Source organism: Aquarana catesbeiana, linkage group LG04 (genome assembly GCF_042186555.1).
Source record: "Aquarana catesbeiana isolate 2022-GZ linkage group LG04, ASM4218655v1, whole genome shotgun sequence".
Lineage (NCBI taxonomy): Eukaryota > Metazoa > Chordata > Amphibia > Anura > Ranidae > Aquarana > Aquarana catesbeiana.
In genome coordinates this window covers 395,283,793-395,301,201 of record NC_133327.1, presented here as the reverse complement: position 1 = coordinate 395,301,201, position 17,409 = coordinate 395,283,793, and the positions used below count along the sequence as shown (strand labels likewise).

Here is a 17,409-nt window from a genome sequence, read left to right as displayed (position 1 = left end):
ACATCCCTAGGATACATTTAACCCCTCCCTGCCCCCTAGTGGTTAACCCCTTCACTGCCAGTCACATTTACACAGTAATCAATTGCGATTTTAATCGCATGGATCGCTGTATAAATGTGAATGGTTCCAAAATCACGCCAAAATTGTCCGACGTGTCCGCCATAATGTCGCAGTCAAGATAAAAATCGCTGATTGCCTCCACTACCAGTAAAAAATAAATAAATAAATAAAAATGCCATAAAACTATCCCCTATTTTGTAAACGCTATAACTTTTGCGCAAACCAATCAATAAACGCTTATTGCGATTTTTTTTAACAAAAATATATAGAAGAATACGTATCGGCCTAAACTGAGGAAAAAAAATGTTTTTTTATATATTTTTGGGGGATATTTATTATTGCAAAAAGCAAAAAATAATGCGTTTTTTTCAAAATTGTTGCTCTTTTTTTGTTTATAGCGCAAAAAATAAAAACCGCAGACATAATCAAATACCATCAAAAGAAAGCTCTATTTGTGGGAAAAAAAGGATGCCAATTTTGTTTGGGAGCCACGTCGCACAACCGCGCAATAGTCAGTTAAAGCGACGCAGTGCCGAATCGCAAAAAGTTCTCTGGTCAGGAAGGGGGTAAACTCTTCCGGGGCTGAAGTGGTTAAAAGGTGAGGCTTAAATTGTTCTGCTTTAATTTGTTCCAGACCCTCTCTTTTCCACCTCCCTTATTTTCCACTCCCAATAGTTTAGGTGTTAGAATTATTATTAGCATACTGGACATAAATAACTACAACAATTTGCACAGTTTGTTCATGAAATGATAGATAGATAGATAGATAGATAGATAGATAGATAGATAGATAGATAGATAGATAGATAGATCGATCGATCCACTACTGACCACTACTAATACTCCTATTTTATGATAAAGATTACTATCTTTCCTTCTTAGTTCTAGATATATATTTTTTTGTTTTCTTTACATGTTAACTTTGAAGGGGAAGTCCTTTCTTCCAAAATACATTGGCTGTGCATGATGTTCTTATCAAATAAATATTCTACAGTTCAGTCCCTCTAGATTGTAAGCTCTAACGAGCAGGACCCTCTGATTCCTCCTGTATTGATTTGTATTGTAAGTGTACTGTCTGCCCTCATGTTGTAAAGTGCTGTGCAAACTGTTGGCACTATTTAAATCCTGTTTATTAATAATAATACAGTCTGCTACCAGTTCAGTCTGTTACTAGTCCAGTCTGCTACAGTTCTGTATTCATCTCATTCCTACCAGTACAGCTTGCTGCCAGTTCAGTCTCCAGTACAATTCAGCTGTCAGTCCTGCTACCAGCACTACCTAGCCGGTAAGCATCTGTTGGGTGACCTTAGGGTAAAGATAAGAGGTATACATCCATGCTCCATGTCAGCTTGAGATAAGGGTCAATTCTCATTGGCCATTACAAAGAACACAGTATAACTCAAATTTATCTAAATTCCTGTATCCCTTAATAGACAATAAAGAAACACCTCTGTCTTCCTCTGAACCCCCAACACTATGAGGTTGATTTACTAAAGGCAAATAGACTGTGCACTCTGCAAGTGCAGTTGCTCCAAAGCTTAGTAAATAAGGTAAAGCTTCACTTTGCAAAGGTTATCCAATCACATGCAAGGGAAATAAAAAAAACAGCATTTTGCTTGCACGTGATTGGATGATGGAAGTCAGCTTCTGCTCATTTACTAAGCTCTGGGGAAAATGCACTTGGCAAAGTGCACAGTCCATTTGACTTTAGTAAATCAACTCTTAATTGGAACTTTTTAGGTGGTCCAGCTCATACTGGACCTTCCTCATACATTTTTATTACAGATCAACACAGGTTAGGATAGGGGCATAAACTAATGGTAAAATGTGCAACCTGTCCAAAATGTTATCTCATGCTTTCTGTTCATGGACCTGTACAATATCAGAGAAAATGTAGCCCCTCATATAATCCACTTTTCAGCCACACTTTTCCACTTTCCATCACATGTGCAGATTATTATGAGGTAATGGAAGTAGTGTTTCCCAATGCAACTATCTATTTCTTCCTAACAGAGTGGACATTAAGTTGCTGATATTGATTTATAATACTTGTCATTAACCAGTGAAAGAAGCAAGGGTGAGCTCTAATTCACAGATGGAAGAGGCAAAAACATCATCATTATCTGCAGATAGCAGCAATGTCACTTCTTACTCCACTTCTATCAATTTTTTATATAGATATTTCATATCTTGAATTCATAATTTTTTTAACTTAACCCTTTACAGTTTATGGTTGAACTTTAAATGGACAGCTTCAAATGAATCTCTCAGGATAGACATATGTAAGCTGCCATTGCTATCTTGTATTGAAAGATCACCACTATTGAAGACAGTGAGTAGGTCCTGAAGCCAAGATAAGGATAACATCAATCCTGGATCCTCTACTTTCAAAAGTCAGTTGGTAATGACAGATCCCTTGTTCCTTTTATAACAGGCTTCTTTTAACTTGTATTCTTTTTTCATGTTGTGTTATAACTGTCAAACATGGACACACAATATAAATAATTTAACAACACGAAAGACATATTGTCTCTTGAAAGCTGTCAACTAATCAGAGTGTGGAATAATGGTGTTGGAGAAATGGCTATGTTGCCATTTTTAGTTACATGGTATACTTGGTTGACAAAAAAAAAAAAAAAAAAACATATAATGAGACCTGCTAGAAAGTGGCAGCATTGCAAAGAAAACCAAATCAATGGTGCAATGTGAGAATTTATAGCAGTTAGATGACTTTTTATATTTTACTTTTCTGTTTTAAAGTGAGCCTAGCATCATGGTATCACTGTATTCCCCCTGACAATGTCTGCATCTGTTTTTCCTTCCAGAAAGACTGTGCCATCTTTGTCCAGGCATCATCCAGGATCACATCTGTTTCTTAATACATACAGTACAATGAGAGCAACAAACAAACATCCAACAGCCCAAGGTTTTTAATGAAAAAACTGCTTTCTGGCAGAAAAAAATATTTTATCATTCAAAACCGTGAGCTCTTTGATATTCATTTGGTACTGACATCGAACTGTATGTACTGTATGTGGATTCTCAACTCTGGGTTATTTCCCTGTTTGTGGACTGCTGCCAAACCAGAACCAACATGCCCAGTGACATTTTCAGTAACCCTTAGAAAATCTAAATCCTGTGCTCTCTTTGTTCCTGTGTTTGGACATCTATTTTATGGACTGGCACACTGGGGTTGATTTAATAACACTAGAGAGTGTAAAATCTTATTCAGCTCTGCATAGAAACCAATCAGCTTCCATTTTTTTTGTTTTTTTTTGTTAAAGCTTATTTGAACAAGCTGAAGTTAGAAGCTAATTGGCTGTACCAGATTTTTCCCTCTCCACTTTTGGTAAATTAACCCCACTGGGTCAAATACACAATCATGTATATCTTGGTTGAACTGGCTGGACCTGTGTCTTTTTTCAACCTGACTAACTATGTGACTATCTTATGACGTTATTTACTATGTTCACAAATGCCAGATACAGATCACCCCCCTGCTAGTCTCCCACCTTGTGATTTTCTAAAAATCACAGTGTTTGATTACATATTATCAGCGGGGCCTTATCACTGATTTAAAACCCTAGAGGCGCTCTGAAATTCTGTTCCTCTCCTCTGGGTGGAGTGTCTCAGGAGCTTCCCCATCCATGCTTTCTTTTAGGGCATCAACCCTAAATGCACGTATTGTTTACTTGTGTTGGAGGGCTTTTTCCTTTTCTTCTTTGTTGAGTTTTTCAAAAGTATGTCACTGGTCACTGTGATATATGACTTACTCTGATGACACATATGTTATATGCCATAATTGCTTCCATTCTATTGACTATGTTGTTTTTCTTTTGCATTATCATTGAACCCAAAAAAAAAATACAAAAAAATGACAGTTTTGCAGCCTGATCACTGGAGGACAGAAGAATGAGAAAATGATCCTCCTGCCTGCAGCAGACTGCTAACATCATTTGAGCCTAGGTAAAGTCACTGACTGGAGCTCAGGGACTTCATTTTATAAGTAAAAGCTGCACTTTTAAAGATCAAAATTGTAACTGTATATTGTGATGTCAGAAATTTATCAATGCAGGCATGTTCATTTACCCAAAGGTCCACGTTACATTGGCATTAACATACCTCTTCATGTTTTTAGGAGATAAATCTTTTTCCACTTCTACTTTTGTTGGCATAGTATATGAGTCCACATTATAATCAGTTTCATCATCATACTCATGATCCAAAAGTGTTCTTGCCCATGTTCCCATGTCATAAGGGGGCAACATTCCTCCAAACTCAGAAGGTAGGATCTCTGGGTGGATCAGCTGATGCAGACTGTTGAGATTATTACCATGCAAAAATATCTGTAAAAAAATGCATTATTTAGAAGTTTGTAACTGGTGTTTAGGAGGATGTAAAGGACAAATGTAACCAAATGTCATATTATTTTTCATATTATTATTATTATTATTATTATACAGGATTTATATAGCGCCGACAGTCTACGCAGCGCTTTACAACATTAAGGCAGACAATACAAGTACAATACAATTCAATACAGGAGGAATCAGAGGTCCCTGCTCGTTAGAGCTTACAATCTAGGAGGGAGGGTCAAGTTATACAAAAGGGTAATAGCTGTGGGGGATGAGCTAATGGAGAAAATAGTTCAGTTGTTAGATGGAGGCAGGATAGGCTTCTCTGAAGAGGAAAGTTTTCTGGGATCGCCTAAAGGTGGATAAATTTGGAGACAGTCTGACAGATTGGGGTAGCGAATTCCAGAGGATGGGAGAGGCTCGGGAGAAGTCCTGGAGGTGGATATGGGAGGAGGTGATGAGGGAGCTAGAGAGCAGAAGGTCTTGGGAGGAACGGAGGTGGCGATTAGGTTGCTATTTTGAGACTAGGCTAGTGATGTAGCTGGGGGCAGAGTTGTAGATGGCTTTGTAACTTATTGTTAGTATTTTGAATTTAATTCGTTGGGTGAGTGGTAGCCAGTGGAGGGATTGGCAGAGAGGGGTAGCAGACACTAAGCGGTTTGTAAGGTGGATGAGTCTGGCAGCAGCATTCATGATGGACTGAAGGGGGGATAGTCTATTTAAAGGTAAGCCAATGAGGAGGGAGTTGCAGTAGTCGAGGCGAGAGATAACCAGGGAGTGAATCAGGAGCTTTGTGGTTTCATTGTTTAGAAAGGGACGTAGTTTAGAGATGTTGCGGAGGTTGAAGCTTTGGAATGTGATTGGATAGTATTCTGACTAAAATGATACCTTAGCAATGTTAATAATGGCTAAAGTGAAGCATTCAAAATGCAAAATTCCTTTAAATTACATTCTTTGAAGATGCCCTGAACCTGCTTGTGAAGTGACACATCTATACTTTGTATACAACCTACTACAGCAAAACTGACATTTACAAAGAAAAGCAAATGGTGCTGAAATTGTTGGTAAATACTTGTCCCCAGTGCTCTGTTTTGCTTGTAAGCCAGAGATTCCCTTCTTATATACCAAAGCCTTATCCTAGATGAGGGTCTGGTATATTTGTTAGTAGGGGCCCCAACCCCCCAAAAAAAGAAACTGGAAGCCTACTTTAAAATAGGGGTTCCCCAGATAGTCACCTCCGAAACGTTGATAAGTAAGAGGTACATGTGCTGTTTTTAAATGAACACCAGGGTCTCAATTTGTTTAAAATTAACTTTGGAATGAGATGCTGCATTTCCAGAAGCAAGAAGTAAGGTGCGGTAAATATAGATAGTTGGCCACCTCATCTAATTCAGGCTAATGGTTCAAACATAGGTGTTGGATTTTTCCCGCTGATTACACTGTAGTAAGTGCACATGTAATGAGCTGAACCACAGAAAAAAATCATAGAAATTCACAGGATTCCCCCATCAACACAGACAGTGTGCTCCTGCCGAGCCATTTTCTGTTCCTTGCGGGGGGAGAGGTGGCTGGGGGAAGAAGTTCCCGCCAGGAAAGGACAGTGATAATCGTAAGCGACTCTGGCAGGCTGGTTGTACCCAAGTTGATCGATCAATCAACTTTGTATATTCAGCCAACCCATTAACAGTTTGAATCTTGGTTGGTTCCTGATGAGCCGGGTGAGATTAGATTCGAACCATGTATGGTGGTCTTAAATAAGCCTGTCCTGAGTTATAAAATGCTTCATCTCCACAGGCCCTGTGTTGGCCTGGCAGAGATGCACTTTTATGCACTTTTAACGCTTTTGCACTTACTAGGACAATGCACATTGTGATTGCAATGTTTTGTTTCACATTTAGGGTAAAAAAACTAAAGATTCATCAAAGGCTCACTATCTCTGAAAATACTGTTGCCCAATAACTCATTGTTAAATTGCATGCCTTTGTTGATACATGCACACTGTCATAACAATAGCTATACAAGCTATGATGTCCTCTTTCATGATTTGGCAGATCTAAGTTATTTTTCTGCTGCTCACACTATATTAAGTAGCAATATTGTAAGGTTATGGTAAAAAGAAATATGTTTAATGCAGCATACACACGTTATCATGTGATATAATAAAATTACCCTCTTTCTTGTCTTTTCCTTTAGGAAGGGTCGAATAACTGTGTATAAGGCATGAATATACCATGGCTGATTAACAAAATGGATCCCTCCAAATCGAGCTGGAAAACTATCCTGAAACATAAAATAAAATAAAATGTATTTACTGTATGTGAATAAACAAGACAAAAGCATGATGTTTTCAATATGAATTTGCTTCAAATTGGGATTTAGTTGGGCAACATATTATCATTAAATCCAGCTATTTAACTGAGTCCTTAAAAGAGAGGGACAGTGGGGTAATCTAGACAGATTCTAGTACATAATGTTGTCAATCTAACTCGCCGACAGCAGTAAAGAGCAGACTGAGCAGCATGATTACCTTATCGGTGTAGTGATATTCCTACACTGGTCACTTGCCAGGCTGTGGGAGTGTCGGTGACCATGCTGTATTGCTTATTCGACTCAAAGAAGTGAGCTTACTGACCTACCTGGCTATGGTGAGTAATGTGGGTGCTCAAAACCTTTTATACTACCCCATTTGGGCTCTCAACCTACAGCTTATGCACCTTGGTGATAGATTGAACTAGAAAGAAGGCACATGCTGTATCAAGATCTCACAGGAACATGTGGAGAACACACTGGCTGATGACAAATGAGTAGACTGCACAATCAAAGATGGATAAGGATCTTCTAGTAAGAGACCTGAGCAACAGTGAAGAAAGATTACATGTCCAGTGTCAATGGATTTGTTATGAGAATATCAAGGATAAAACCAGAAACTGCATTCCTTGTACATATTTATCTATAAGAAGTATTTGCCTTTGAACAACCTAGAAAATGATCCACAAACCTACCACCCATTAAATGAAAATCTGGTTTTATGTATAATTTACTCTTGCCTTTGGGTTCCCCTTGAGCGTGCTGTGTGCAGCCTGTAAATACTTTGCTATTTTTGTCTTATCTAGCTTACTTAATCTGCCCTTTGTTGCTAAATAACTGGCAATGAGTGTGAACAAACTGAAACGTGTAATTAAAGACATCTTTCCATAAATATATATTTAAACAGCAATTAAGAGGCAAACATTGGCTTAAGCAATAAAAAGTGTCCTGTGGGAAAAATGAAGACATTTTAGTTTATCCAAATTTTAAACCAGACATTATACTTTTGGATAACAAGATATTGTGGCACTCAGTCACACATATTTTAGAAAAGGTACAGCCCCATAATGCATCAATAAAAACACTTAACAATGAGCAGGGGAGGGAAATTGGATGTTTAAAAAAAAAACAGTTAGAAACAGCAGTAGAGTAGATAAGTATTCTCGAAAGAAGTCAACCTGGGTACCCATTCCTTAAGGGAAAAATATACACCGAAGGAAGGCATTGCAAACCTCCTAAAAAATTCTGGTTGTTTGGTAGTTATGCAGATCCTCTGACTTCTATACTTTTTGAGAGACTGATATGGCAAACTGAACTGAGGAAAGACAGCAGCAAAATCCAAAATCTTGATTTAAATAATTGTTCCTGATGAGTTATTTACCTTGCAATAAGGTAAGGAACCTATCATTTTTAGACAGATAGGTCAGCAATGGCAGGCTCTCATCCCCTAATCCTCCTCCTAAACCATTGGATGCACCCATCCCTGTATGCATTTTTGCTTTTGTGTTTTACATACCTTTATTTTAATGTTTTTAGACAGGTCTATTCCTCCCAGCGCTGGACAGTTCTCAGTGTTGCAACACTGCATTCTGCATCATTGTATCGTGAGTGCATAGTGCCATTTTGATTCCCCCTCCCTTCCCAGGTGGGTATAATTCAACTTAAAAGACTGGCAACATCTAGTGGCAGAAATAAATTACTGCAAGGTCATCACAGGAGAGGAGGTGAGTATTTCATCTTTTTATTTTTCAAATGTCTAACCGCCTAAAAATACAAATTAAAAGTGTAATTGGGCTTAAAGTGTTTGCTGACTTCAGAGAATGTTTGCCTGATCTGACTTACTAAGGTTAGATCAGGGGATGCTTAAGTCTTTAGCTGCTACATGACCATGCCAGACATTTCCCCTGCCTGTTCTTTCTTGGGAAAGTGACAACTAACCAGGCTAGATTTTGCCTAGTCTGTCACTATTATTTTCAACCACTAAATGCAAATACACATATTATCCCACATTATTTGGATATAATCAGTATTGTAGGGTTATCTCTACTACAAGTTAGCTAAAGGACAACACACAAAAACACGCATGAATGCCGTGTACACATGAGCGGAATTTCCGTCTGACAAAATCTTGGATGGTATTTTCAACGGAATTCCGCTCAAGCTTGGCTTGCATACACACGGTCACACAAAAGTTCGCTGAACTTTCGACCGTCAAGAACGCGGTGACGTACAACACTATGGCGAGCCGAGAAAATGAAGTTCAATGCCGAGCATGCGTCGAATTGTTTCTGAGCATGCGTAGGAATTTTGCGCATCAGTATTGGTACAGAGATCGAAATTTTAGATCGGAACTTTTTCCGACCGAAAAATTGGGAACATGCTCTCAATCTTTTGCTGGCTGGAATTCCGCCAGCAAAAGTCCGATGGTCGCATTTTCGGACCAAAAGCTTTCATCGGACTTTTGCTGACGGAATTTCCGCTCGTGTGTACGGGGCATTAGACTTAAAGCATCACCTTGCAAAAAAATCTGAACAAATGAATGGGGTGGGCAACTACATAGCAAATGAGATTAATGCAGGAAAATGTAAAATAATGCATTTGGGTGGCAAAAATATGAAAGCAATCTATACAGTGGGGGGAGAACCTCTGGGGGAATCTAGGATGGAAAAGGACCTGAGGGTCCTAATAGATGATAGGCTCAGCAATGGCATGCAATGCCAAGCTGCTGCTAACAAAGCAAACAGAATATTGGCACGCATTAAAAAGGGGATCAACTCCAGAGATAAAACAATAATTCTCCCACTCTACAAGACTCTGGTCCGGCCGCACCTAGAGTATGCTGTCCAGTTCTAGGCACCAGTCCTCAGGAAGGATGTACTGGAAATGGAGTGAGTAAAAGAAGGGCAACAAAGCTAATAAAGGGTCTGGAGGATATTAGTTATGAGGAAAGGTTGCGAGCACTGAACTTATTCTCTCTGTCGAAGAGACGCTTGAGAGGGGATATGATTTTAATTAATAAATACCGCACTGGTGACCCCACAATAGGGATAAAACATTTTCGAGGAAGGGAGTTTAACAAGACACGTGGCCACTCATTAAAATTAGAAGAAAGGAGGTTTAACCTTAAACTACGTAGGGGGTTCTTTACTGTAAGAGTGGCAAGGATGTGGAATTCCCTTCCACAGTTGGTGGTCTCAGCGGGGAGCATCGATAGTTTAAAAAAACGATTAGATAAGCACCTGAACGACCACAACATACAGGGATATACAATGTAATACTGACATATAATCACACATATAGGTTGGACTTGATGGACTTGTGTCTTTTTCAGCCTCACCTACTATGTAACTATGTAACCTTAAAGTTCACCTTTTGAAAAAAATAAAAAAATTAAATGCACATTTTTTTGCAGGTAAAAAATGTGCATTTATTTATTATGTTTTTTCTAAGGAGCCTGCAGAATATTGCACCCATGATCAGCAGATCACAGGTGTAATGCGAGGCTCCTGCAGACTCTCAGGATTGCTGTCTGCCCATACCTCCGACATGGGCAGGCAGTTACTCAAAAGCAGAAATATCAATGAACTGCGAGATCGCTCACCAGTTCATTGAGAACTACAAGCCATCAGGCACAAAGGCTGATGGTACTTGCAGTCTATTCATTCACAGGAAACTGTATATGAATGATGTGGCTGCATGGATGGAACCCCATATTGACTGCACTGTTTTTAATTTTTGACAGCTTGTGTGGGGAGAGAATCCCCTGCCTTCTGTCACAGGGAGGGAAGCACCAGGGGGGGAGTGGGTGCATGCTGTATATGTTACACCCTAAATATGGGTGTAACATATTCAGAAAGGTGAACCTAGCCTTTAAGCTGAACTCCAGGAAAACTGTTAAATATTGTACAAATATGAAATACATATAAAGAGATTGTATTTTTATTGAACCAGTTCTGAGATTTACACAACCCCCTCAAATAGCACAGCCAGGTGGATGACACATCTTACAGTTTACAGTGTCACTGCCAAAAAAAAAAACTAACAAAGTATCATACCCTGCCTACATTTAAAACCCCCAAAAAGAAAAAAAAGTCTGGAAATCTAATTAAAAAAACCCTATTGTTGGAAGGAAAATAAAAACTGCTGCAGGCATAAAGTGTGAGCACCTAGAGGCACATACCTGCAAGTTTACAGATGCAGCCAAATGTTAGGCCATTCTGACAAGCAAAGCTCTAGTACCTCCTCACAGTGGTGAAGCTTGCACACCGCTTCCTATTGGAATGAGGCAGTTCATCATAGTAATAGTCCAATGGGGGTGAATGGGGATGAGAACTATCAGCAAGCTCAAATACTATTCCAAAGTGTCAGAGCTTTGCCTATCAAAATAGCCTGGCATTCAGCCATATCTACAGTCCTAACTCTAAATATTGAAAGCCTCCATAGTAGAGCACGTAGCACTTGCATTATAATGGATAGGCAGAGGGCAGGTGAGCTTGGAGGGGTGCAGTGAAGTGAAGTGGTTCTGCAGCTTACACTTGTATTTGCATATGTTTGCAAACGAAACCCTTTTGTTAATGCACACTGTTAGACAGGATAACTCGGTTGGTTGCAGGTTGGTCGGTAAGTTGAGCTGGGAATTTTATTTGGTTTTGTTTGACATGTGTAGGCTCTTCTAGGTGTCTGTAGTTTATATCTTTAGCAGTTTTTGGTTTTGTTTAAGAGACGTTCTCCTTAAATTATAATGGAATATATGGTTGCCATAGCCATATGGAAATCATTTGGATATTTGCTTCTTTCAGAACAGAAAAATTAAGCTACCATTTGTAAAAGCAATAAGGTAAAAGTCATGAGGTGGACATATATTTTTGTTGTGTCAGAGCCTAAACTATAGTCACAACTGAATCTCCCTCATACACTCCTCTGACTTTGACCTTTCATACAAATATATGTTAGTGCAACCTGCCACACAGGTGTTTGGATCTGAGAGTCAGTAATGAGTGTGGCGCAGACATAATTAAAAAGCAAACATACAGGTGATTTAAGTGAAAGTTTCGTAAAGACAAGTAAAGTGGTTAGTTATAGGGCACAAAATTTCAGGCTGAACATTTAGAAGCACTTTAAATTGTCTGAAAGCTGTATGTGAAATATTCATAAATTAGAAGATTGTAGGACAACTTTATAGATTTTAGATTGCAAAGTCCTATGTACTTGGTTTGGCAATTCTCTATGTTTGCTAACTTCAGCACAATAATGGCTCTAGCAGTTTAACTACAACCCAAGACCTGCTCTAGAGCCGTATGCCTGTGCATCTTTCACACTGGCACTGTCAGACCTTAGTTTATATGTATTTTAACCACTTAAGCCCTGACCATTTGGCTGGCCAAAGACCAGAGCACTTTTTGAGATTTAGCACTGCATTGTTTTAACTGACAATTGCGCGGTCATGCGACGTGGCTCCCAAACAAAATTGATGTCCTTTTTTTCCCACAAATAGAGCTTTCTTTTGGTGGTATTTGATCACCTCTGCGGTTTTTATTTTTTGCGCTATAAACAAAAAAAGAGCGACAATTTTGAAAAAAAAGCCATATTTTTTACTTTTTGCTATAATAAATATCCCCAAAAAATATATAAAAAAAAACATTTTTTTCCTCAGTTTAGGCCGATACATATTCTTCTACATATTTTTGGTAAAAAAAATCGTAATAACCGTTTATTGATTGGTTTGCGCAAAAGTTATAGTATCTACAAAATAGAGGATAGTTTTATGGCATTTTTTTTAATAATTTTTTTTTATTAGTAATGGTGGCGATCAGTGATTTTTATGATGACTGCAACATTATGATGGACAGCTCGGACACTTTTGCCGCTATTTTGGGACCATTCACATTTATACAGTGATCAGTGTGATTAAAAATGCATTGATTACTGTGTAAATGTGACTGGCAGTGAAGGGGTTAACCACTAGGTGGCGCTGTAGGGGTTAAGTGTGTCCTAGGGAGTGATTCTAACTGTGGGGGGGATGGGCTATGTGTGACACAATACTGATCACCGCTCCTAATTACAGGGAGCAGTGATCAGTGTCAGTGTCTCTAGGCAGAACGGGAAATGCTTGTTTACATAAGCATTTCCCTATTCTTCCTCTCCGTGAGATGATTGGGGGTATCCCCGCGGACATCGAGTCCGCGGGACCCGGGATCACACTCACAGAGCTCGCGGCGGCACAGGTGCCTGCAAGCCGCCTCTTAAAGGGCAACGTACAGGTACGTTAATCTGCCTGTACGTGCCCTTCTGCCGCAGTATATCTGCGTGAGGTGGTCGGGAAGCGATTAAGACAATTTAAAATATTTTATATAAATGTGAAATTATTAAGGTAAGTATTATCAAAAGAGGAATGTCTACTAGATAATATAAAAGTCAAGTGGTTTAAAAGAAAATGTATAGCCATTTGTTCAGTGAATCTGCATGTACATTTGCTCATTGCAAATTGGACAAAAATGAATGTTCTTAAGACTATTTGCTTCTCTGAACGAATGTTCATATATTATGGGCAATAGCCACAGAGCTGAGGACCATAGGAAATACATATGTCTTTGTAACAAGAAATACATTGTAACATGTCCAGAGAACACTACAGGGAATTAGTAAATAAATGTAACCATTGGTTAGATTAATTTACTAATACCCTTTAGTTTGGAGACAGAAGTACACACTGGGGTTGATTTACTAAATGTAAATCCACTCTGCACTACAAGTGCACTGCGAGTGTACTTGGAAGTGCAGTTGCTGTAAATCTGAGGGAAAGATCTGAAATTAGGGGAAGCTCTGCTGATTTTATCATCCAATCTTGTACACGCAAAAATGCTGTTCTTTATTTTTCTTGCATGTCCCCCTCCGATCTACAGCGACTGCACTTCCAATCGCACTTGCAGTGCATTGTAGTGCAAAGTGGATTTGCTTTAAACCCCATTGGGTGTAACATCTTGCCACACCAGTTGCAGCTTGTAACTTGGGTCCTGTGGAGGATACATGGGGAGGATGAGAAGATCATCTCTACCATACTGGGGGTGTTTTGGTCTCCTTCTTTCCTCTGTTGCAATGGGTTTCCGACCTAGCTAAAGCTATCTTCAAGTAAGAAAATCTTTACTTTAAATACTTTGACTTACTTTTTCCTGCACATGGTGACCAGATATCCACAACCCTCTATTATGCGTGTTCAGCGCCCTGGTAGTTCATTGAGAACTATAACCTGACAGTCACAAAGGCTGTTGATACTTGTAGTTTCTCCCATTTATCAAACTCTCCAAATTAATTTTGACAGCATGCGCAGAGTGAAGATCCCTGGCCTGCTTTCACAACAGGAACTCTGGGGGGGGGGGGGGGGGACTGGAGCAGTAGCATGTTACATGTTACCCCCTGAATATGGGTGTAACATATGGCATGTTATAAAAGGTGAACTTATCCTTTAAACCTAGACAGGTACATCTCTATATAAGTTAAAGTGGTTGTAAAGGCTAAAGGTTTTTTTACTTTAATGCATTCTCTCTAAAAAAAAAAATTCATGTTGAGCATACCTGATTTCAATCCAGCACTGTGCAGCGCAGCAGCATTGCTCTCTCTCTCTCTCCTCACTGGACTCCTCAGAGGCAGCTGTGGGAGCCATTGGCTCCTGCTGCTTTAAATCAATTCCTATGAGAATGGAGTGTGGGGTGGGGCCGATCCACGCTGTGTCTGTCAATAGACGCACACAGCTAGCTTGGGATCGAGCTCACACAAGTGCCCCCATAGGAAGCGGCTTGCACTTGGATGGGAGGAGGAGCCGAGAGTGCCATTCGGGGAACCCAGAAGTGGAGGTTGGGCGGCCACTCTGTGCAAAACCTTTGCACAGAGCAGGTAAGTACAACATGTTTATTGTTTAACGAAAACTTTTTTATATGTAGAATAATAAAAAAGCTACAAAAGAATAAAGTAGCACTGAGAGAAACTGAGTCCTGCCCCAGCAATTGTCCACCAGCAGGTGTCTCCCAGGAGCCAGCAGGCTGTGGTAATCAGGCAAATTAGTGTTCAGCTGCCAGGGGGCTACTTAAGGCTGCTCCTCCCTTTCCCTAGCACGTCACGATTCTGATCCCTTCCTTGCTACCAGTTTGTTCCTGATTGCCAGATCCAGGATGCACTCCTTTGCCTTGCTCTTGCCCCCTCTGCCTAGCTCCTGCTTTAGTTCACAGCCTTGATCTCCTCTACCCCACATCCCTGCATTCCCTGTACCCTTAGCAGTATCTTGTATATATTTGTATTTCATTAATAGTTAGGTTTGTTAGTTATTCTGGTTCTTCTGCATTTGGGTGTTTGGTTCTTGTTTGTCTTTGGGGTTGTTCAAATTTGCTGTTTGCTGTGTTCATGGTTTGCTATTTTTCACTTTAAATATCACCTTAAGTATATATACTTTGTTTGGTCTCAGTTTGCTTGTGTAGCTACATGTCTGGTCTCCTTAGCCGCTGATCCCTAACATAATCTTGACTCTAGCCAACAACCAGATCGGCTAAACATGGGAACTGGGAGCCAGTTGCTTTGGATTTTTGTTTTTCCTTTGTCAAGGTGCTTAGAGGAAAGGTTATTTGCCATGTGCAACTTGCAGTAGAGGATTTTTGTCATTCACTTTGGTAGGATCTCACTGAGGAAATGCTGGTGGGAAGCATTCTGACTGCACATGCCTTAGCTGTTGAGGGTAGATTTTCACTTAGTGAAGTAGAACCTTTGTTTCAGGTCTGTTCTGAGCTACTATTTCAGTTTACCTCTCTGGGCCACAATGTTTTCACTCCTCTGTTTACTATGTACCAGGTGGGATTTTTGGGATGGTTGCTGTGCACTGTTTAATTGAGCAATGTGAGCAAGGAAGAGACAAACTGACTTTAGTTCACCCTCTGCTACAAGCTTGGTCAGAGATCATATCCCCAGTGCAAGATGAGTCACATAAAGTCAGATCTGCTGCTAAAGATCAAAAATCTGTTCCTCTGTTACCCTTAGCAACCTCTGCTGCTACTGAGCATTCCTTACTTCCTGTAGATCAGATACCCTGCCACCAGGGCTCAGTCTCAGGGCTCTTCCTGTACTTCTGCTACTCTTCCCTCTATTTCCCCCCAGTACTATTACTACCTTTCCATCAGCAGTACACTCTGGTCAGCACAAGGCAACTACGTACAGGACTCCAGTATCCAAGCCCAAAAATAAACAAAACTTTTCTCCTGCTCTTACAACTATGCCTCATCTGTGTTGCCTGCTGATTGTGCCCAGTCCTTCTCCATGCTGATGAATGCTGCTGATGGTGCCCAGTCCTCCTCCATGTGGATGACTTCTGCTCATGGTGCCCAGTCCTCCTCCATGCTGATAACTGCTGCCGATGCAATCCAGTCCTCCTCCATGCTGATGACCGCTGCCAATGCGATCCAGTCCCCCCTCCATGCTGATGACTGCTGCCAATGCGATCCAGTCCTCCTCCATGCTGATGACCGCTGCCGATGCGATCCAGTCCTCCCCCATGCTGATGACTGCTGCCAATGCGATCCAGTCCCCTTCCATGCTGATGACTGCTGCCGATGTGATCCAGTCCTGCTCCATGTTGCCATGCTGATGCCGCCTGCTGATGGGGTCCATGCCTCCTCCATGCTGATGCCACCTGCTGATGGGGTCCATGCCTTCTCCATGCTGATGCCGCCTGCTGATGGGGTCCATGCCTGCTCAATGCTGATGCCACCTGCCTATGGTGTCCATTCCTCCCCCATGCTGCCGCTTGCTGATGGTGTCCATTCCTCCTTCATGCTGCTACTTGCCAATGGTGTCTATTCCTTCCCCATGCTGACGTTTGCCGATGGTGTCCATCCTACCTCCATGATGCCACTTGCCGATGGTGTCCATTGCTCAACCATGCTGCTGCCTGCCATGGGTGACCTGTCACCAAGCCTGCCACGGGTGACCTGTCATCTGTTGCCAAGCTTGCCATGGTCCTGTTGGACTATGCTGGTTCCCGGCCTGCTGCTGCCCCACTGGACTATGTTGGTTCCCGGGCTGCTGCCCAGCCAGTTGATCCAGTGCCTGCTGCCCAGCCGGTTGATCCAGTGCACGCTGCCCAGCCTGCTGATTCCGGGGCCACCGCCTCACTGGACTATGCTGATCCTGGGGCTGCCGCCCCACTAGACTATGCATATTCCCGGGCTGCCGCCCAGCTGGACTCTGTTAACTGGGTTAAATTCCCACCTGCTGATGGTTCTGAGGCTTTGTTAATCCCAACTGTGGGGTCTGCACCAAGCTTCCGGACATTGGCAGTGGGGTACCCAGTCGGCATGCAGATCCCAGTGGTGGAGCCTTATGGAGCATCCAGAGGCTGCTCCTTAAGGGGGGTGATCTGTTAGGATTAAGTTCACATGCTGGTGGCACTATCCTGTTCTTGGCTATTTGCTGCAGCTCCAGTGTCCACCATCAGGTGTCTCCCAGGAACCAGCAGGCTGTGGTAATCAGGCAAATTAGTATTCAGCTGCCGGGGGGCTACTTAAGGCTGCTCCTCCCTTCCCCTGGCGCTTCACAATTCTGATCCCTTCCTTGCTACCAGTTTGTTCCTGATTGCCAGATCCAGCCTGCACTCCTCTGCCTCGCTCTTGCTCCCCTCTACCTAGCTCCTGCTTTAATTCCCAGCCTT

General features: G+C 41.2%; 1 protein-coding gene across 1 annotated transcript in view; it reads right to left on the bottom strand.

The window, feature by feature from the left end:
- The window catches only part of CLVS2 (clavesin 2), a 106,840-nt gene that overhangs the window by 24,457 nt on the left and 64,974 nt on the right, over nt 1-17,409 (bottom strand). Inside the window, exons 3-4 of the mRNA XM_073627188.1 lie at nt 6,585-6,695; nt 4,183-4,406 (exon numbers count right to left, since the gene is read on the bottom strand). Coding sequence (XP_073483289.1) covers nt 4,183-4,406; nt 6,585-6,695 — 335 coding nt within the window. The remainder of the gene's footprint in view (nt 1-4,182; nt 4,407-6,584; nt 6,696-17,409) is intronic.